The sequence below is a fragment of the Sinohyriopsis cumingii genome, chromosome 10, assembly GCF_028554795.1.
Source record: "Sinohyriopsis cumingii isolate HCF-2022 chromosome 10, ASM2855479v2, whole genome shotgun sequence".
NCBI lineage: Eukaryota > Metazoa > Mollusca > Bivalvia > Unionida > Unionidae > Sinohyriopsis > Sinohyriopsis cumingii.
Genome location: NC_142970.1, coordinates 35744443 through 35768961, shown reverse-complemented (window position 1 = coordinate 35768961; position 24519 = coordinate 35744443). Strand labels below are relative to the sequence as shown.

General features: G+C 35.8%; 1 protein-coding gene across 2 annotated transcripts in view; it reads right to left on the bottom strand.

The window, feature by feature from the left end:
- LOC149789870 (putative metalloproteinase inhibitor tag-225) overlaps positions 1-24519 on the bottom strand; it is a 50351-nt gene that overhangs the window by 21073 nt on the left and 4759 nt on the right. Inside the window, exons 2-3 of one of the 2 annotated variants that reach the window (XM_089971877.1) lie at positions 4497-4634; positions 1653-1787 (exon numbers count right to left, since the gene is read on the bottom strand). In XM_089971877.1, coding sequence (XP_089828003.1) covers positions 1653-1776 — 124 coding nt within the window. In that variant the 5' untranslated portion in view covers positions 1777-1787; positions 4497-4634. Of the gene's footprint in view, positions 1-1652; positions 1788-4496; positions 4831-24519 lie in introns of those variants that run through there. The other variant, XM_089971875.1, reaches the window with a different exon arrangement.

Genomic DNA, 24519 nt, shown 5'->3' with positions numbered 1-24519 from the left:
CAACCCTGGTTAAAATATGTCATTGCGATTTTTGTAGATCTAATCTTTGACCTCTAATATTTGCCTCAACGGAATGCTCAAAAAATGACATCATCGCGTCAGGGTTTACTATGTGGGTAGCCTATATGCTGCTTAGAACAGTGTAAAAGAAGATTTGCTTAGGACTGGCTGACGGACGGACAGACAGAGGGCATCACATTATCCCCAGTTAAAGCGGGGTGGGTGGGGTATAAAAGGTTTGCTTTTCTCCACATGGTAATACCTACAAGAGCGCTCTCCTTAATTTCTTTTTACCTGGTTTAATTATGAAGTTGTTTCATCTGGTGTGTCTTTAATATCGGGTGAATTATAAGAAAATGAAAACACTGCAGATTGGGTAATGATGAATCAACTCGTATCTGGTCAATATCAGCGTTCGTGGTATAAAACTGTTACTGGAATGTCACCTTGAACAAAAAGTCTGGCTAACATTATCCTTTTACTGGTATCTAGGCGTATATAGATACATTCAGGTGCATATAAATACCATAATAATTTGGATGAAAGGGTCGTATAGGGTAATGCACATGATATATTTGCGTTTATACCGATGTATACCAGTTTTCACATTTGCAGAAAAGTATTCTGATTGCCACAAATGTACTATGCCATTAAATCTCGCGAGAATTATCACTGCCAAAACATTTATTGGGGTCCTAAATCGTACATATGAATGACGTCTATATTGTTAGGTACCATGGGCGTCCGTCCCAGCCTACATCAGTAAAACTGCATGCTTGCCCCCTCACCCCCAAAAAAGATAATTATTTAGGTGCACCTGGTTCATGTTATAATTTGCATACGGCCTGTTAAAAGATTAAAGAAAAAGCTAATCTAAATCTCCATAAAATTCATGCTAATTAACGTATCTATCAGCTTTACCGCCCATGTTACTATGCTAGAAAATGCCAAACAACAAAAATAACTGTTGTATTGCTCAGATTTGCCTGGGGAGTCGGGCTTATGTTGGTGGGGGTAGGAGTCAGCTAACAAAACTAAGGTATTCAAAGGTTGAACAATTGGGGTGGGGGCTATTAGACTTTGTGACAGCCCTGAGTTTATCCTATTTACATTTATGCATTTTCTTATCTAAATATTACCATTTCTACAATAATGCCAGCTTCATACACTGCGCTATCTAAAACCAACACTGTGGAGAAAAGAAAAAACAAAACAAAGAAATGTAAAAATTAAAACGAAAGAACAAAAGTGCAACAACATAAAACCTTTTAATTTTAATATATATTAAGTAGAATGTGTTACTCAAGCATTTAGAGACCGACCAACTATTTAATTCTAAGCAGGTGTGAGGGAAGAAGTTACTGGGATTTTCCTTCGAGTCGGGAAATTTGTTACTTTTACATCAAGATATTTTGTTCTCAACTAATTAAATGGCCATCATGTTTATATGTATTCATGAACTATAAATAAATCAGAGCAAGACTATTTTAAAAACTATTTTAAATCCAGATTTTTTTTTTCAAAAGACACTCCACCCCGCCCCAGTTAAATGGTCGGCCCCTTATTGAGCAGTGACACATCATAGTACTGCTTGCATACAACGACAATCACCATCGCTGCCACCAACTACCTATCACGTTTATCGTACGTACCGGTTGAGTGTGAATCACACAGAAAAGCCGCCAGAGGGCGCCAGAGACAAGAACAGGCAGTGGTAACGTCGACAACTACCAGCAAGATGAACAGGGACTGCATGATAATCGTGATCTTCTCCATTGTACAAGTTCCTTCAAAAAACATCATTAAAGGTTTATATTCCCACTTTGGTCATGACAACTTGTATTTTGGTCACATGACTTGAGATGGTTACTGCAGCCACTACACATTAATTTGGATTGATAGAAGTACTTATATGATAATCAAACACCTTCCGTTCCGTTTGTATCCCATACCGATTTTAAAAGCAAAACGCATCAAGGATGTAAGAAAATGCATTAAATTTAGTAATTTCATTCATCAATTGACAATTTCTATCTGCTTGTGGCCAGGGCCTTCCAAACAGTGCCAACTTGTTGTCGTTTCGAATCAAACAGGAGTTTCTATTGTGACACTGTCGACATATTTGCATGGGTTAGTATATATTTTCAAGCAACAGATGTGGTTCACTGTCTTTGATAATCTCAGTAATTCCTCCGGTTTATTTACTCAGTATTTCTTTAGAAATATAACAACTAGACATTGAAAATATAGGACGCAGACCACACATTTTTTTATATTATTGAAATGGATTTTTCTAGGAACCAGAAAAAGACAGTGAGCCGTCTTGCCTGCTTGTTTACATCGAGAGCTCCTGTTTAGTTTGAAACGACAATACGTTGACATTGTTAGGGACCTCTCTGAGACAGGCAGGTTAGAAATTATAAATTGATAAATGAGTTGACTATGTTTTGTGATATGCTTTTTAATATCCTTGATACGTTTCGTTTTAAAACCGGTAAAGGGGTGGGGGAGATTACACACTAACGGTTGAGTTTGCTAATACTATTGTATTTTTTATTGCAAATGCTAATAAGTAGAAATATTTAGCGAGCTGCCAGTAGAACAAAATATTGTTATTTAGCTTCTAACACGGAACTAAAACGAGTTAAAATCCAAACCGTCTCAAAAGCTATTTTGAAACATCCTCTATAGATGTACAGGACATAGAGGACAAAGCTTGGTACAATGATAAAGTAGCAGTTGAAAAATGTCAGTGTCATATGTCAAGAATTTCGATTTCACACGTTGAATCAAAATGTTGGTATTCAAGGCTCCATTCCACACGAAACACTTTTCAATTTTAACTGCTTAATTATACAGCCGTGGCTGAAATTTCGATGTTGTATTTACAGAATTTCAATTTCACACAATTAATGATTATTTGTGTCTAGAATGTTCGTTGCCATAATGTTCCATGTAGACCATGTTAAAAACGAGAAAAGACAAGCCAGTTAGTGCTCTTTGGTATATTGGTATATTTCATCTCCATAACTATAACGTATTATCTATATTGAAACTGACGTATCGACTATAATGAACACATACAATGACTATGACGTAAAACAGCCATTCTCAGACCAGAGTTATGAATGTTTTATTATCAACAAGATTGTTTTGCCCATAACGATTGGATAGAGGCAACAATGACACTATTGTCTTCAAGTTTTAATTGTTAACTGAGAATTGAATGCTATAAGAAATCGTAACTTGAGTAAACTGCGGCAGAGTAACACTGCTTACCTGGCTTTTGAAGATAGTATGATTCCGTTCTTATGAGAAATGCTCGTGATTGTATGGTTTCTATTACCTGTTTATATCAGTGATTTCATTCTTGATGGTATGAGCAAACTTGATGGAGGTAAATATTCATTTAAATTTATTTTTATATAGTTATAAACAGAAAATATGCTGTAGCCATTCAAGACAAACTCTCTGCACATATAATAAACTTCAAATCAATCGTCTGCAAACATTCCAGTTTCTTGTTTCCTCATATAATGAAAATAAACTCAAGTACTTGCTGATATATAATTGCAAGTACGATTATGTGAATAATAATGTCAGACTGATGTAAAATCCAAATAGATTCCCCATCATTCTTTTTAACGTAAATCAAATCCCATTGTCGGGAAATAGTAAATGTAATGTGTAGTTTAGCTAGTTTCGGTTTCATTCCTTTTAAATATGCTTTAGTCGACACTCGCAGCAAGATTACTTATAAGATCTTTGGACCGCCAAGTTTTATCTTTTGCTTACCTTTCCCATTCTCACGAGAAATGTGACTCAGATGAGATATGCATATGCTCAAAATTATACCCAACGTACCTATTGAAAAGTGTACCCACTTACCTATTATTGTAAACTGTACCTGCCTTAATTATTGCTGCAAACTATAGCCACTTTTCCTATTGTTGTAAACTGTACCCACTTACCTATTGTTGTAAACAGTACTCAATTTACCTGTTGTTGTAAACTGTACCCAATTATATATTATTGTAAATTGTACCCACTTTACCTATTGTTATCTGTACACTAAGACTAAACTGGGTCCTAGTTTCCAGTGTTCTATCTTTCAGTTTCTATGATGAAGTCGTTTTATGACCAACTTGTAATAATGTGAACAAATCTAGCTAAACTTGTGAAGTATTTGATCCTCCAAATTAAAACCGTATTATACATGTTGGTGTCAACGTAACAGCTGGAACCTCGTAGACTCATATAACATATCGTTTACATAGAGATTTCTAAATGCAGTCAAATCCAGTATAGCTCACACACGCTCATTACATACAACGTTAAATATAATTTTTAAATATTTTTATATCACATGCAGCTGGTAACATTTATTACACAGAATGACTTAGAATATCAGTAAATATCTGCTCGAGAAAAAGTCGCATAAAAGCAAACATACACGTATTCAGATGAAGAAAAAAAAATACATGAACGAGTCTTACCTTGGCGTTGCCTGTGAACGTGTAGTTTGAATTCGTTCGGTATAAAACTGCAATCACACAGTCCAGCGTGTTTTATACAGAGTGGACGCCTTTAATTGCTTTTGGGAACAAGCTCCAGCGTGGTGGCTTAAAGGTCAGCTTAAATGGATGAACAGATAAAATACTAGGATAAGTCCAAAATTGACGAAATGATTGCCACTTTGCCTTTTTGTAACAACCATAATACGTGTATGCGAGAATCATTATTTGGAGAAGTGCCTTTAATGAAGATTGCTATCCAGAGAGTTTTCATAACATTTCCCACATGGTACACGATATTTCCAGATAGTATAATATAATTATTATGAAATCAAATACTGATAATGACTCGTGGTGATTACATTTCCGACAGTTGTAAAAAATGGTGACAAATTAGTAATCCATTTAAAATGTGCTGATCCGTTTTGTTTCCTGTGAACAATTTAATTGGCTAAACCGCAGTAACGTGGTGGACCGCGCTAATTACATTACCAAATGTATGTGCGTGCATGCATTTGAAATGCACCGGCATTTTGAATTTTACTGGTGAATGGGTTCCCTTACCATTTTGAAACTGTTTGAAACTAGAGGGCTTCAATTTACTACCGTTGTTGTTAGGGGTGGTGGGGTTCATATTGTTGGTGTTGTTATTTTGCCGTTGGTGCTACCCCTTTCTCTGTGGATATCAAGCCGATGTATAGAACAATCAAACGCTACTATTTGAAACTTTACAGGTAAAGTATTGGAATTATGGTTGATTGCAGGACATAAATGAAGTATTTTTCCGTAATTATTTTTTTATCGAAATTTTTACCTATAAATTGACTCAGTTCACCTCGTGATCTCGTGATATCTTGTTGTTTATACAAATTGTTAAGAAAAGTAATAATTCAGAAATCACGGTTTCAGTATAAGGTAATAATAGTGTAAAAACAAGACCAGAATCCCTCACAGATTAAATTCCCAAAAGTTTGTTTGAACAGCGACAGAAATACAGTACACTATTTTTCACTGATGGGTCAGGTCACCGATACGACTAACTTTAAGACAATATAGTCACTGATATATGCCGGCATAATTCAAGATATAGTATAGTTTCCCCCTTAATTTTCATCTTTTTAATTTGCAAAGTCCTCACAACTTACGAATACTTTCTTAGCAGTACATTTTATTAATTCTATATTGCCAAAATATGTATGTCAATTTGGATTCCACCGAATGATTAAAAAAAGGGGGGGGGGGCGGTGAGTGGCTGATGGGGTTTGGAGTCGTTATCGGTATTTAATAAACTATCCATAGTTCATGTGAAAAAACGCACATTTAAAATTAGAAAGTGCTTACGATCACGGTATTTTGGTTTTTTGAGAGTTAAAAAGAATTGTCATCACATATGCAGATATAACTACTCTTATGACACGATGCTCTGTAACTGTGTCTTATTTTTATTTATATAAATGTTGTTTACTTCAGTATTACTCATTCCATATCTTAACATCAGTCTTAGTGAAATCAAGTTGTGTCTAGCTGAGAGGAATTTATTTATTTATTTAAATTATTCATTGGAATTACTAAGTGCTGTTAGTCTTTTTCAGACTAAAATACTATCTTGCAATTATGGTGAATTCATTCAAGGACATTTTGGATTATATCACTGTGATACATCAAGACTTTTCGCCCATCAACGCTATTCCAGAATACTGGCACATCAGCACATTCATTATGGGAATTCATTCGGATACTTTTGGACGTGTGATAGAACTTTTTAAGATTGTTTGGGTGTAGCTCAAAATACCGTAAATTTTTGTTAATTTTTCCGCTTTGTTGTTGTTGTTGTTGTTGTGGGGTTTAACGCCATTTTTCAGCACGATAGGCTATACATGGCGGCCAGTATTAATGGTGGAGGAAGAACCCGGAAAACCCCGGAAAGAACCACCGACCCACGAGAAGCTACTGGCAAGCTTTCTCACATGCCCACATTAGCTGAATCTTAGACTCGAACCGCCGCAGACAGAGGTGAGATGGCAGTGATCCGTAACGAAGAGCGCTTTAGACCACTCGGCCACTCGGGGCCCCTCCGCTTTGAATTATAGGGAAATAAATTGTTAGCTGAATTTGACCACACCTGTTGGTTTTCGCTCTTTTCTGTTACTTATTTTAAGAACATAGAGTCGTAATTATGGTACGTTTGACATTATCAGTAACTAAGCAAATATCAACATCTTGTAGACATTAATAACAATAAAAAAATATATCTATACGGTGGTACATACCTTTTCTAATGCTGGGAACTTGGAGTAAGTTGCACAAAATTGAATTCAACTTCACATCCCCATGTAAGTCGAGGAAGAATGTTAAATAAAACAAGCAAACAACAAACTGATACATTTACGGTACAGTTTAAATTAACACATTTTTAAATCTTTTTTTTAAACTGCGAGGACTCTTGAAAGCATTGTCTTTACTCTAACCTGTAAAGGTTAAACAGTATTTAGGATTTGCATTTTTCTGTCGGAAAATGTAAGACTGGAATGTAATGTTGCTGTCAAAAACTTGCCTTTTGATTTCTTGTAGCCTTGGGACTTCGTGCCGACAGCATTCTTCTGTCGATTTCTTCACACACACACACACACACACACACACACACACACACACACACACATATATATATATATATATATATATATATATATATATATATATATATATATATATATATATATATATATATATATATATATATATATATATGTAATGGTTTTTATTTTAAAGCAAAGGATTTCAACGGATAAATATGTTTCCAATGCATATTGAATGCCTTTTGAAATAAAGTATGACAAAGTTTTAAAGTCAACACCTGTCAATTGCGAAATCCACCAAACGTGGAAAAACAGCATTACTTCACACTTTGACTCTTATGTACGACTGCAGTTTTGATCCCTTGATCCTTGACAAATACAGTAATCATTCGATCTGACTCTTGCATGACATCATTGGAAATTATCAGAGGACAAACTGGTAAACATAATGTTTACATTGATATCGATTCTAAAACGATATAATTCTATTGGAGTACATAGTGTATACGATCATATTTGGAGGCAGTGTTATTCGTGGGTGCATTTTTAAAATAGACTACTCGCCAACAATCAGGACATTTTCGCAACATCAAATGGTGATGCAGAACTAGTAATTTATTGCCATCCAGTTTATATAAAATAAGCACGGAATAGGTGGTACTATGCAGAAAAAAACGAAAACTTCGAATAGCACTATACCATATCGTAGGAAGTAAGGGTATTTTATCGTGGAGTAAGAAAAAACGCGTTATCTACGACATGTCATGGTATATTCCCTTAACATGAATTGTAGCGCTAACGTTGTGTGAAACTATTAAAATCGACAAATGAAGTGTCGAATTATATCTACTCAGTTATATCATAGCTAAAATTGAGTATATAATCTCCAAATTCTTTGCCGTTTTCCCAAGCGTGTTAAAATTTGTATATTTCCGAAGGTACGTCTTTGGTTCATGACCTTGAATTACATGGCATGTGACGTAAGATTGGAATGTCACTGTTAAGCCAAGATCATGTATAAATCGATCGTTTATGATGTCTATATATAGCTATCTTATATATATATATATATATATATATATATATATATATATATATATATATATATATATATATATATATATATATATATATATATATATATAATAATAATAATAATAATAATAATAATGAGGACTTTGTATAGCGTCTAATCTTTAGAAGCTGAAAGAGCTTTACAACATTAGACAACACCTATAAGATAAAAAAACATGTCATGATATGATTACAAAAACAAACACCATGAAATTAGAAAACATAAAAAAAAAACATGCTGAGAATAGTTAAGGTAGGAAACATTATTAGGTCTTTAAGTTTGTTCTTGCAGTCGAAATAAGTGAGTTTTTGAGAGCAGTCTTGAATGTGATCACTGTGTCTTTGTGTCTAAGTTCAGTGGGCAATTCATTCCACGTTGCTGGGCTCTGGTATGCAAAAGAACGCTGTCCATATGACTTTGTTTTCATAGTGGGAATAATGAGTATACGATTGTCAGAAGAGGAGCGTAAGTATCTTGCTGGTGTGTACACATGGGTGAGGTCCGATAGGTATGTTGGACTAGAGTCCGACAGTGAAACGTAGCACAGAGAACAAATTCTGTGTTTGATTCTGGATGGAATGGATAGCCAGTGTAGGGTACAGAGCAGCGGGGAGGTGTGCTCTGATCGTGATACTCTAAGTATGATCCGAGCAGCTGTGTTTTGAACTTTTTGAAGTTTCTGGAGCAGATATTGAGATGAACCAGACAGAACTGAGTTAAAATAGTCCAGTCTTGAAAGTAATAATTAACACACAAGCGTTTTAGGTGCATCAACTGAAAGATATTTGCGAATGGAGCTGATGCATCTCGGCTCAAGATATGCAGCCTTGCATATGTTCATGACATGTTGGTGCAATGTGAGAGTACTGTCCAGAGTAACACATAGGTTTCGTACTGATTGTGTGAATTTAATGTTGGTGTTGCTGATATTTATTGTTTGAGGTAAAGGATGTGAATGAGAAAGTCTTTGTCTTGTGATAAGAATATATATATATATATATATATATATATATATATATATATATATATATATATATATATATATATATATATATATATATATATATATAATTTCATTCAAACTAATATTATCTGAAATAAAACACTTATAACTAATAATGATAAAAATGTCAAAGAAAACGAATATGATGCATATTTCAATATTGTTCCTTCCATGCTTTATTCAGAATTATAACTTTTAAAGATGTGGTGAATATTTAACAAAACAAATCATGCTATTTAATAACAGATCTCTGTTTTATAATAAATAATTTTAATGGAAAATTTCTTTATGTATAATTTTCCATTAGATTCAATTTTGCTAGCCTGACATAAGAAGTGTAGGCTATTTTAACCAAGTTTTTACATTGCCTCACAAAAGTCTCTGTCGTGGGTTTCCCGTAAATGAGGACATAAAGTAAACCAGCATGTGAACAGTTGCCCTGTGTTGTACAGCTAACACTTACTTCAGTACCAAAAACGTGTGGCATATATGTCATTAGTTAAATTTGACATTTCCATTGTGTTTTGTTTCATTTGAATTGTAGACTTGTAGTATACATTTAAATTTTATTTCGTCGAATATTTCTTAATCAGCACTTACTGTTACCGTAAACGAAAGGTACTAACCCAGCTGGAACATCAGGCTCAGATAACAAGCACGTGAGATCGCGAGATATATGGCGTATCAGTCATAGACGGCACAAAGTTAGGACGGTCGAGGATATTTTAACGAGTGGCGAAGCAGTGTACATATGTTCACATTGATGATATATTGGTTTTTGCCTTCTGTTCCCATTCTGCTGGAGAAAAAATCGTCTGCGCATGCGTTTTGGAGGTATATATTAATTTTTTATTCATTTAAAACCAGAATATACAAGAATTATGTCCATGCAATATATCTCGTGGGTGAAAATCTCAAGTATTTTCTCCAAGAAAATATCCGTTATTCACTTGATACAGGTAAATATGATCTTCATATTTCGTACTGAAAGTCAAAATGTTGTTAATATTCATCAGAGAAAATAATAATAATAATGAGGACTTTGTATAGCGCCTAATCTTTAGAAGCTCTAAGCGCTTTACAACATTAGACAACACCTATATGATAAAAAAAACATATAATAATATTATTACAAAAATAAACACCATGAAATTAGAAAAACATTAAAAGATAAAAAAAACATGCTGAGATCGTGATACTCTAAGTATGATCCGAGCAGCAGTGTTTTGAACTTTTTGAAGTTTCTGGAGTAGATATTGAGATGAACCAGACAGAATTGAGTTACAATAGTCCAGTCTTGAAAGTACTAATGAACACACAAGTGTTTTAGTGGCATCAACTGAAAGATATCTGCGAATGGAGCTGATGCGTCTCGGCTCAAGATATGCAGCCTTGCATATGTTCATGACATGTTGGTGCAATGTGAGAGTACTGTCCAGAGTAACACCTAGGTATCGTACTGATTGTGCGAATTTAATGTTGGCGTTGTATAGCCTTCCTCTAAAAACTCAAGGTCTTGTTGATAGATAAGTACGATTATGTGAATAATAATGCCAGGCTGATGTAAAATCCATCCTTTCAAATTTACCTTAGTGTACACTGGACCGCCAAGTTTTTGTTTTATCTTACTTCTCCCTCCCTCACAAGCATTGCGAGGAGATATGCATAAGCTCAAAACAACGTAAATTGTACCCACCGTACCTATTGTTGTAAACTGTACCCACCGTACCTATTGTTGTAAACTGTACCCACCGTACCTATTGTTGTAAACTGTACCCACCGTACCTATTGTTGTAAACTGTACCCACCGTACCTATAGTTGTAAACTGTACCCACCGTACCTATTGTTGTAAACTGTACCCACCGTACCTATTGTTGTAAACTGTACCCACCGTACCTATTGTTGTAAACTGTACCCACCGTACCTATTGTTGTAAACTGTACCCAACTTACTTATTGTTGTAAACTGTACCCACCGTACCATTTGGTGCAAACTGTACCACCTTACCTATTGGTGTAACCTATACCCATCGTACGTATTGGTGTAAACTGTATCCACCTCACCTATTGTTGTAAACTATATCCACCTTACCTATTGTTTGTAAAGTGTACCCTCCTTACCAATTGTTGTAAACTATACCCGCCTTATTTATTGTTGTAAACTATACCTACGTTATCTAGTTTTGCAAATTTACCCATCATACCTGTTTTTGTAAAGGGTACCCACCTTGCCTACTGTTATAAACTATACCCACCTTACCTATTGTTATTAACTATACCCACGGTACCTATTTTTGTAAACTATACCCACGTTGCCTACTGTTGTAAACTATACCCACCTTGCCTACTGTTATTAACTATACCCACCTTGCCTATTGTTATTAACTATACCCACCTTACATATTGTTGTAAACTCTACCACCTTATCTATTGTTGTAAACTCTATCACCTTTGTTATTATTGCAAATTGTACCAACCTTACCTACTGTCGTAAACTGTACGTACTTTACCAATTGCTGTAAACTTTTCCACCTTACCTATTGTTGTAAAATGTTCCCACCTTACCTACTGTTGTAAAGTGTACCCACCTTGCATACTGTAGTAAAGTGTGACCACCATACCTTTTTATGCATATTTGATATAATTGTGTCTGATTCGATATATATTTTTTTCAATTTAATTGTTTTTTTTCTTTTTGTTTATTTTTTTATTTTTAATTACATGCTATTGTGATGTAAATTTATTCACGAGAGATGATACCTTTTTCAGAAAATAGTTTGACCTTCACTGTTCGTTTTGTAAACACCAGGTGTTCATCTAGATCCTGACCTTGATTCAAAATTAGTAGCAACCACGTAAATAAGATTTTTTTATTATTTTAAAATGATTTGTTTTTGTTGCGGTCATGACTGGACCACGTATTTAAGATGTAAACAATTTTATTTTCATTTTATTAGAGTAAAATGATTGGTTTTCGTCAGGGCCACACTGGGTGTACGTGATCTTTAACAAGTTCATCATTTCGACGAGGTTCTTGAACATGATGGCGTGACCCTCTTTTTGCATTTTAGATTACGATATAACCTTTGTTTTGGAGAGATATTCGAAGTAGTAGCTGGGCTTTTTCTTTACACTGGAAGGTGTACGTTGTGCTGTTTGGAGTTATTTCAAATTACTTGGATTAAAAAAGGATTAATTCTTTTTTTCTGGAAAATACGTGTGCTCATGTGAAATTCTTGAACAAGGACAGCTTTTATAAACATTTATTCAGATTTCCAAAACGGAGTGATACATTTTTTTTTCTACAAGGAACTGTTGACTTCAACACTACAGGTTACAGCATGCGTCATCGTCTTCCATCTTGGATTCTTCTTCGGGATTCAAACTTGAAATCAGAAAAAACATTTTGTTATTAGGACTACTACAATTTTACTTGTAGATTATTCTTGGATTATTTTCATTTTTACAGAATTTTTCTAGGGAAATAAATCTTTATATTTTTCAAAGCTTGTTATTTTCACTCTATCTTGTGTTACTGTTTATTCGAGCCTAAACACGTATCAACCTATTTTTGTAAAATGTACCCACCATACCTATTGTTGTAAAGTATAGCCACCTTACCTATTGTTACTTGTTCACTAAAACTTCACAGTATCTTAATTTACCATGCTGGATCTGTCAAATTCCATTATGACGTCGTTCCATGACGAAAGGTCCCTCCTTGTGACTGAGACATAAAAGTCTAGCGGGATAGTTAAATATCAATCATCCAAGGTAAATACGTATTACACGTCCTGGTGCCAACGTAACAGCTGAAGTATCTTAGACTCTTATATAAAATATCACTTTCATAGAGATTTCTAAATGCAATCAAATCCAGTATAGCTTAAATCATTATGTACACCGCTGAATATCATTTTACAATATTTTTTATCACCTGCAGTTGGTAATATATATTTCACATAATGACTTAAAATACCAGTAAATATCTGGTGGAGAAAAAGCCGAGTAAAGGCAAACAAATCAGATTAAATAATACCAATGGGCGAGTCTTTCCTTGCCTCCGAACGTATCTTGTTAATTTGTTCTGTATAAAACGGCTAAACACTACAAGTCCCGCACACTTTATGTAGTCTGAACGCATTTAATTGGGAATGCGCTCCAGAAAATTGGAGTAAAGGTCAGTTAAAATGGATGCAAGGATAAGTGTCCAAAGTTGACGAAATGATTGCCACTTTCTCAATTTTGTGAAACCACAATACGCGTATGCGATAATTATTAACTGCTGAAAGGGGAGAAGTGGAGCCTTTGATATAGATTATTATTCAGAGATTTTCTGAACATTTCCCAAATGGTATAAGTTATTTTCAGATATTATATTATGATAATTACATTTAATCGAACTATTGCTAATGACACGTAATGATTTCACCTCCGACTTTTGTTGAAAAAATAACAACTTCGTACTCCGATTAAAAAGTGCCGATTCGTTTAGTTTCTTGTCAACAATTTAACTGACTAAACTCGCAGTTGCAATAATGAGATTGGACCAAAAGTAATCGCATGCATACGTTTGAAATGCACCTGAATTTTGAAATTTATTGGTCATTGGTTTCCGGACCATTTGGGAATTATTGGAACTTCGCGGGCTTCAGTTTGCTGCTGTTGTTGTTATTGTGTCGCTGTTGCTCTCTCTCTCTCTCTCTCTCTCTCTCTCTCGATTGGTCGATCTCTCACTCAGGTAAACGAAACTTGAATATTTTGGATGTTACAGCTAAGTGTCTTACGGAATGGCATTTTGCTTACTCTGTTACACGCAGGTGTACATAAATTAATTACATTCAGGCTTACTTTGTTCACCTCGTGATAAATCGTGGCGATTTCATTGTTAAGAAATAATTAAGAAAGCACGGTTTCAATCTAATCTAATAAGAAGTGTTATATATGTGACCACAATCTCTCACTCTAGTAATTTCCTGAAGTTTGTTTGTATAGGACAGAAATGAATTATTTTCCACTGACGAGTCACCGTTACGACTAAATTTGTGTAGACACATTGAAAATATAGTACAGTTTATCCCCTTCACATTCGTCTTTTCAGTTTGCAAATGTCCTCACAACTTACGAATATTTTCTAAGCACTGCATTTTCTTAATTCTGTATTGCCCAAAATGTATGGTAATGTGAATTCCAATTAATGTTTGGAAGAGTTTTTATTGGTGGGGTGCAGGGATGTCATTTGGAGGGGGCAGGTGGGTGTGCCCCCCCCCCCCCCCGATTTTCCATGTGCTGTAAAATTACTGTTGCCTATATACGAAAATTAACAAGCCCGTCAAGTTTTGTCCCCCCACCCAAAAAAAAAAAAAAGTTGAAATGACCTTCCTGGTGGGGTGCAGTGGGGTTTGTTGTCGTTATCGGTATTTAATAAACTAGCCACAGTTCACGTGACAAAATGCTCATTTAAAAGTAGCAAGTGTTAACGATCACTGTATTTTGTATTATGAGAGGTGAAAAAATTGTCATCACAGATGCAGATATAACTACTCTTATGACAGGAGGAAGCGGCGATGGTGAAACATATGGAAACACACACACGCACACACATATATACATACACACACATATATATATATACATACATACATACATACACACACACATACATACACACACATACATACATACATACATACATACATCCATCCATGCATGTATGCATACATACATACATATGTTCTTTAATATTTTTGTAATGTACAAGATGTTTGGTTACTTTAAACAAGAGAGTGGATACAATATAATAAATTGCCTTTTAAAAGAAGTAGCCATTTATCTTTAAGACTAGTTGATATACTGATAGATATACATGTAGTATAGTCTCTCCACCATCAACGAACAGAATAGTACTGATAACTGAGGAGAAACATTACTTAGTTTGGGGAAACTTCTACATTTTTATCAGGTACAAGATATAGAGGATCTCAAATAGGTAATGATATAATATTGAATTTATGATTTGAGAATCTTTTTATCACAGTTGTTACTTCAGTGAAAATTATTTAGATGGAAATAAGAAGGAATAATTTCTTTCATTCTGACAGACGTTGCACAAGACAAAGTTGAACTAGTATTAAAGTTTAAAAGTGGATTATACTTTTCTTACAATCTAAAAGTCAAAGAACAAGCGTACTTCATAAAAACAGAACATTTTACACAGACAAAATCATTTTTCAACACAGAACGTCGGATGCGAGTGATGTTTTGTTTGATGCAGTACCCCATTAGACTGAGTAGACTATCCATATTAACGTAACCTATCATGTCACTTTCACAACTAAACATTACATTGTTGCAATATTCACGTGAAAGAAGGTTTACTGGATGCAGAAATTCCCATATTTACTGTAATGTATTTGTGATCTGATATTTGCAGTATTTGACTTGGAACAGCAGACTACAGAATACGTAAACAAATCTCATTTTGAGTCGAAATTGTATCGCGTAAATATGCAGTGGTTGGATAAACTTCTGTCAGTTTGGAGACCGACTTGTGTCCACATTCTAATGTAAACAGAGGTGAGTTTATTAACTTTTGTCACAGGTGCTCGACGCGAGCTTGATGTTGAGAAAAAAACCGATAATCTGAAGGAAAAAAATCGTACAGAGTTACAAAAAATACCGTAGATGACCCCCATGACCCGTTCTGACATAGGACCCTCTCTATCATACTATGTAAGAGAGAAGGTACGTAACTTCCAAATACTTCGTTCCACCGATGACCCTCGATTTCCTTCCATCCGTCTTTAAAGACAAACGACCATACTATATGGCTTGTTTCATTACTGAGATATTTTTCTATTCATCGTTCACTTTTCTGCGTTACGACGAACCAGATTACTGTAGGTTACTTGGTACAAGTTCCGTTTTAATGTTTTCGTCCAGCGCGATGTTTTTCTCTTTCACTTCAGATTTTTGCTTATTTTGTCCCTTACGTTCGAGAGGGGAGAGGGAATGAAAAAAAAAAAAAAGGATTTCGATGAAATTGTGTACCATTTTAATATCATTTCGAAAACAGGGACTATTAATACTTTTTATGGTCATTTTCGTGTCATTAATGAATAATGAATGAGTAGTGTGTGTGTGTGTGTGTGTGTGTGTGATTTGGATTTTTAACGTAGCTTTAACAATTTTTCAGTCATAGCGCTATGATGTCTGCAGTGTGGCAGTTTATACCGGTGCCTAGCAGTGGGGCATCATGTCGCAGACATGTGGCATGATGTCCCACCCAGTCACATAATCCTGACACCAGGCCGACCAGTCCTAACAGATGAATCAGTTTTCTAATAGCTTTGAAAATACGAAAATGTTTATAAGATGTTCATTAGCTAATTATAGATAGAAATGCAGCAAGACGGAAATGTTAATATCAACAGATACATAGACAACTGTATAGTACGATAGTAAATGTTAACATATAGAGAAATCTTTAGTTAGATATAATTACAGATATGATGTCCTAACAGTTCTTGCAGTTTGTACTGACATTCGTCATTCCTTTCTATTTGATGTTTACTAGTATTCAGGCAAATATTGCTGGTGGTTTTTTCTTTCTTCAGACTTCTTATTAATGTAATAACTGAGAAAACTCGAGAGTATTTTGCCTTTTGTAAACCCTTTAAATTGGTCCAAAAGTATGAGAATACAGACGTAGACTATTAAACGTAAAATAGATAGATAGATAGATAGATAGATAGACAGATTACTTACCAGAAAGAAGATAGTCTGTGTCTGTTGTTAGAACGAAACCGCAAGCTGAGCGTATACGAGGGTCTGGTAACATCATCCTGAAGCAGATTTTCGTTGAGAAGTGGAAAATAATTGCGATATTAGCATTTCAGGTTGCCCTTTCCACCACCCGGTCGACTAATTCCGCAACCTCATCACCGTCTTCAGAATCCATCACTGACATGAAATGGTAAATCTAATCTTAAACACAAACGCTACCAACGCTTAAGAACCCAACCGGATATAGGTCGAGTCCTTCGAAATGAATTTCATCTCAAGCAACTAATGATTTTGGTATTATAGGTGATAAAGTCTTAAAAACTTGTGTCTGGACGTCATATGTTAAGTGATATAAAAAAATGCAGCTGATTATTTTTACCAATATTGTTTCTGTACCCTACTGACCTATATATCCATATAAGATAGATTGTTGTTGTTGTTGTTGTTGTAGGGTTTAACGCCATTTTTCAGCACAAGATAGGCTATACATGGCGGCCAGTATTAATGGTGGAGGAAGAACCCGGAAAACCCCCGGAAAGAACCACCGACCCATTAGAAGCTACTGGCAAGCTTTCTCACATAACCACATTAGCCAAATCCGAGACTCGAACCGACGCAGACAGAGGTGAGATGGCAGTGATCCGTAACGGTGAGCGCTTTAGACCACTCGGCCACTCGGGGCTCCTATAAGATAGATAAATAGAGCCAGACTTATACACCTTTATGATAGACTTAGGTCTATCAATGTAATCCCCGTCTCTAACAGCGAAAGGTCAATTAACATCTTGTAATAACAATATTTTATATATTGCCTTAGCCTGTTAATATTCCTTTGATATATTCCCATTAAGTTACTGCGTGTGGTGGCTGGAGCAACTTTGCGGTTGTTGCATCCACTTACTGTTTCACAGCAGATTCGGTAATTTTTTAAAAATTTTAAATAGAACCGACACACCAGAGTCTCTTATTCCTCCGATTTAATTGATTTGGGCCAGATTTTTCGCGACAGCACATCACAGCTTCGAAACATCTGGTATGTCCAAGTTAAGCGTTTTAAGTTTTCCAGTTCGATTTTGGGAAACTCATATGCTCGCGGGTCGACGTCAACAAAATCAGGCTGGAACATTTGGTCAAATTCGCTAAGATGGCAAATCTCAGATCAACATCAACGCCTTGTCGAGGTGAGTAACATCGGTAAATGTTAAAAAAGGTTAAATTATATACTATCAAGTGTAATTTATAAATGACAAGGTAAAATCAATCAGCGTATGAGGTGTTGGTGTTAAGGAAGAGTTGCTTGCCTCGAGTACATGCAAAGCTCCAACAAAAAGATGTCCACGTAGTGGCCCGTCGACTCGAGTTTGTAACGACAGAGTGGAATAAAACAGTGATAGACAATTTTGTCCGCTTCGGGTAAAACAATGTGCAACTTCGGGTCGCAGTGCAAGCCAGTACGAGACATAAACAACAGATGTCGATGCGTTATTATGAATACAATCCAATGGGTACAATGTCATGTTGGTGAATCCAGGCTAACAATGCTGGTTTCCAATGCACATATAATCATCGATACAAGTTCCAACTCTACAGAGACACCGCGGAAATGCTTGATTGACTTTATCACCGTACGTGAAAGCTGGTTAACGTCGCGGTCTTTTGTGAATCGTATCGGGTAGTCGAAGTCGTTGCTTGATGGTAGTATGCAAGTTGTACTGGGTAATAAAATACCTTTTCCTTTTTTGATTCGTTTACGAAAGTCTATGTGGCTACCAACAGCCTTTATCAAGGCCACCCCTAACGCAGCTGCTCTTTCAATTGCAGGAACCGCAGCTGCGAACAATGCTGGAATAGCCAAGAGGAACGGAAATATTTAACCAGTCTTTTGCAGTTGTATCACCACTGACTTGGATAATTTTAATGTCACCGAGGTGTTATTTTGTTTGGTTGCATTAAGCTGATTACGTTTTGTTTGGGTCCACCACACGTGGACAGTTCCAGATCACTGAGAAAAACTCACTGTGACCAAGCAATCATTTGTTTTCGTAAGTAGTTTTGCACTTAGTCCAACCTTAAATTCAGGATAGGACATTATTATTGGAAGATGTAACCATGTTCAACGTCTAGTCTAAGAAAACTTTACTAGTTTCCACCGATGCACCAATTATCTTCATTCGGCCACCCTCCACCAATAGCATACTATCAAAGAGAATCACTGCAATGCATACGTAATTGAGTAATGCGTGGACAAAATGAAGGTTATTATTATGTGCGTGGAAGTTCAAGTGGAACATGCACTGCTTAACAGATCCAGGGGTTCCAACGACAAGTATTAAATTGGCTATAACCAAGTGAAGTGTTTTGGGGAACTCTGCAGAAATATGTTAACGTTTTGAGCTGAGTGTATGAATGATAAAGCTTGTGTAATGCATATGCTACATGATGATTGCAAACGTCAAGCAGTTCTTGGTGACCGTTCAACCGCAGAGAAACTTTAAACACTCCTAAATTGTCAAATACCATCTTATTGATTGTCTGTCCGTTTTTTTTTTTTTTACACTATCCATAGTTTGAAATGTTATGAATGCACATCTTGGTATTCTTGCTGGATAGTTATTTGTCATGAAAACTGTTTAACTCTTGTGTCTGTTGCGTCTGCGTAAGTGTGTGAAATTACAGCGGTGATGTGCCTACAGAAGTCATAAGCAACAAACAAAAAATGCGTTTCTGCAAGCATTGAAATTATCGCATAAAGTCATGCTGTTAATTTAGACAAAACAACTTTGCCATACTGAATAGCAGCAGCACGTCAGATTACACCATTAGTTTTGGGTATCACGTGACCGTATGTTTGACCCCAAAAATAATCTTGCTAAATTTTCATTAGAAATTGAATATATGATTGAGATGAAATGCACACAAAAACAATTATGAAGGTTCGTAAGTAGTCCTCAACGCCCCGCGAATCCAATGTTGTAACTTAGATTTGTCTTGGCAGAACGGCGCCGAAACACCAGGTCAGTCAGAAAACCAGTGGGTTGTGGGCTCGCGAATGCATACTGTCTTATGGATTTCGTGTAATAGCTCTTTTCCACTCGCGTCCAGGCTTAGTCCACATCAATAATCCGTTTTCCATAACCTCGTTTGCAAGCACTGAATCATCCAGACGTTAGTGTGCAGCTGTATTGATGATTTGTGGCATTGTTGCAGCTGATGGAAGTGTAACTGTTATGGAACTGTAAATGCCCGTGGTGGTGGCAGAGCCACTAATCTCCGTGATCGATCTTGAGCTCGTAATCCCAGATTTTTCAACCAAATCGCTGCGATGTTTTCGACGCGATCAAAGACTCGCATTGTAGCTTGTTTAGCGACCAGTGCAGCACGCGATGACAAGAATGCGAGCTCTTTTGGTGCACTTATAAACAAAATCCCTGGATAACATTATTAACCAGTAATATGTCATGTAATCTAGGTTTCTCACGTTAAAAACACGTTTTGGTATCACGCGCCCACGTACTATCGTCATTAAATATTAGGTCGATCTCCATTCATAATTGCATTGTCAAGGTCTTCTGTCGGAGATTTACCATATGCCAGTCCTGATCCACCAGGGTACATCAAGTATGTGTCAACCGGGGACTGTGGTATGGAAGATATACGGGCTCTGCAGAAGTAATCGATGTCAAATCACTTTGTTCGACGGTTGGTGAAAACCTAAACAGTATGTGACCTTAAGCAGGTACATTTGCGGGAAGCTCAGGTTTCATAACTACCACCGATATCGTCTCTGGTTAAACTGGTCTAAATGGTTGAGGTAATCCAACAAATGTCTGCCACGATATGGTACACGGATTCTCCTGGTCCTGTGCGTAAGATTAATTCGTTTGTTTTTATGAATTTTATTAATGTCTTCAGGCCATCAAAGAATTGTTCTTACTGATAATTGTGCAATGTTAATCTCGCAGGGTACAGGTTTACTTGAGATGAAATGACGAACATGGACTGATGCCCGCATACGAAAATTGTAGAGTCTTATCAAAATGTTTCATCGAATCTCTTCATTGCTTGATTCTATGTCGTACGTGCCTGGGGACAGATAAACTTGCCAAGTTACGCCACCAACCATCGAAGACACGAACAATAGTATTCAGGGGAATACCTTCGAACTGTCTTGATCGAATATTGTAATACATAAGCAACAACGCTAGTACTATCTCGAGTATGCAGGATTTCTTCGCGTCGATTGGTGCAGAGAAAGTCACGTAGATTTCTGGCTTTGCTGGTGAGATTATGCTCATCGAGGTGACGCTCTGAGTTTTCTTTGCAACGACACGCTGCATCGCAGCATTAATCTCGCATAAAACACGAAGTGTTTCTGTATCTTCAAAATTCATCATCGGTGTCGTAATATACATCATCATGTCTTCGTGCCTCAGCACGCGAAACTTTCCCGGATCCATGATGTCATGGGTGAGCAACAACTGATAAATCAATGCGGCCTCATTGATAGGTTCTGGTGCGTTGTTGCTGGCTCGGGTCGGTCAAGTTCGAATGATGGCCCATATTTAGGTGAACGTAGTCCGTACGACGGCCCTGGTTCAGGTAGTATTAAATGAAATAATTTGAAGAAACAAAACGAAATGAATAATTCCAAATTAGAAGTTATATTTAAATATGTTGCAACATTCCACTTTGTTAAACATGAAATAAAGTGAAGCACAATAAATTAGAATAATTTGCACAAATCAGTCTGAATAGTGAACTGATATTAAAAGTAACAGAATAGTAATCCAAATTATATAATTTTATTTGAAGTATAATATAATTATTTGCAATAACAATCATTTGAACAAAAAGGAAACTCATGCACTATAGCACTATAAAAAAATATTTATGTAGTCTCGAAAATGGCACTAAGTGTATGGAATGTAGACGGTTTACCAACGTCTGGCTGGGAACAAAACTGGAGTCTAACGTCAAACTGCAAGTCATTTATCGAGAAACCGAAAATACACAGGGTAGCGATGTCATCCATGACCCAAGGTGTAAGAACACAAGTCTTTCCCGAGGTATAAGAACACACAAGACTTTATTCTATGTGTCTGCCATTTCCATAGATAAATGTTGTTTGCCATTTCCTCAGATAAGTGGGTGTCTGCCAGTCCCATATATAAATGGGTGTATGTCAGTCCCACAGATAAAACGTGTCTGCCACTTCCACAGACAGATGGTGTCTGCCATTTCCATAGATAAATGGGTGTCTGCCAGTCCCACATATAAATAGGCGTCTGCCAGTCCCATAGGTAAATGGGTGTCTGTCAGTCCCACAGATAAAAAGTGTCTGCCATTTCCACAGATAGATGGTGTCTGCCATTTCCATAGATAAATAGGTGTCTGTCAGTCTCACAGCTAAATGGGTGTCCAAATGAACAGATGCGTAAAATGGCTTTGTAATGTATTCTCCAACTACCCGCAGAAAACTATGTATACGTCTAGTTGCACACAACAGTATTTTGGTTCATCTGAAGATACCCATAGTCCATGATAAAGACCAGTGCAAGTTCGGAAATACGGTCTTGTAAGTCACTGCATTAGAAATACAGTCTTGTAAGTCACTACATTAGAAATACAGTCTTGTAAGTCACTGCATTAGAAATACAGTCTTGTAAGTCACTGCATTAGAAATAGTCTTGTAAGTCACTGCTTTAGAAATACAGTCTTGTAAGTCACTGCATTAGAAATACAGTCTTGTAAGTCACTACATTAGAAATACAGTTTTGTAAGTCACTGCATTAGAAATACAGTCTTGTAAGTCACTGCATTAGAAATACAGTCTTGTAAGTCACTGCATTAGAAATACAGTCTTGTAAATCACTACATTAGAAATACAGTCTTGTAAGTCACTGCATTAGAAATAGTCTTGTAAGTCACTGCTTTAGAAATACAGTCTTGTAAGTCACTGCATTAGAAATACAATCTTGTAAGTCACTGCTTTAGAAATACAGTCTTGTAAGTCACTGCATTAGAAATACAGTATTGTAAGTCACTGCATTATTGGAGCGCTTCTTCCACCAGAAAGAAAAGCACTGTTCTTTGGAAATCTGAACATATAATTCATACCTTTAGAGCAGCTAATAACATTATAAAGTTATTGTTATTTGCAAGTCGTTCTGAAAGATATGTTGATTTGCACTCTTAGAGGTAATCGAATTATGCCGACGTGGACAATAATTGTAATAAATTCAATTGGATAGACAATATACATCTTCCAAAATCAGTATATAATTTTACAGAAAGTTAAAACATGGTAAAAAATGTACACCTTTCAAAACTAAGTATAGGAAGTTACTTACCACACTGGAATGAAATGATTCTTAGCTACATTTCCTCAAGTGTGTGTAAACCCATTTGTTAGTAATTCTTAGTTACATTTCCTCAAGTGTGTGTAAACCCATTTGTTAGTAATTCTTAGTTACATTTACTTAGGTGAATGTCAACACGTTTGCTGGTGGTTCCTTGTTACATTTACTTAGGTGAATGTCAACATGTTTGCTGGTGGTTCCTTGTTTCATTTACTTAGGTGTATGTAAATACTTTTCGAATAGATTCTTAGTTACATTTAATCAGGTGTATGTCAATACGTTTGTGATTCTTAGTTACGTTTACTTAAGTGTATATAAACACATTTGTAACTGATTATAGTTGCACTTACTTAGGTGTATGTAACACGTTGGAAAGTAAACACATTTGTAGGTGAGTATTATTTACATTTACTTTGGTGTATGGAAAAAAAACATTTGTAAGTGATCCTTAACTAATTTACTTCGGTGTACGTAAACACGTTTGTAAGTGATTTACAGCTACACTTATCTAGGTGTGTGTAAACACGTTTGTAAGTGAGTTTTAGCTACACTGATCTAGGTGTGTGTAAACACGTTTGTGAGTTTTAGCTACACTGATCCAGGTGTATATAAATACGTTTGTAAGTGATATTCATTGACACATGCATATGTGTATGCTAACAAGTTGGTAAGTGATCCTTAATTACACATGCTTAGGTGTATGTACACACATTTGTAAATGTTTCTTCATTACATTTACTTAGGCGTATGAGAACACATATATTATTCTTCGTTACACTTACTAAGCGTATCTATACACGGCTGTAAGTTATTCTTCATTACATTTACTTAGGTGTATATTAACACAGTCGCAAGAAATTCCTCAAGTGATTCTTAGTCACACTTATTTAGGTGTATATAAACACATTATTAAGTGACTCTTATTTATATTTACTTAGATATATGTAAACGCTTTCTTAAGTGATTCTTTATTTGTTACACTTACTTAGGTGTATGTAAACACCTTTGTGGGTGATTCTAATTTACACTTACTTAGGTGTATCTAAACACGTTTGTGAGTGACTCTAATTTACACTTATTTAGGTGCATGTAATCTCCTTTGGAATCCATTATTAGTTGCATTTAAGTACGTGTATATATGCACTTCATAAGTGATTCTTAGTTACATTTACGTTGGTATATGTAAGCACGTTTGCAAGTAAACATA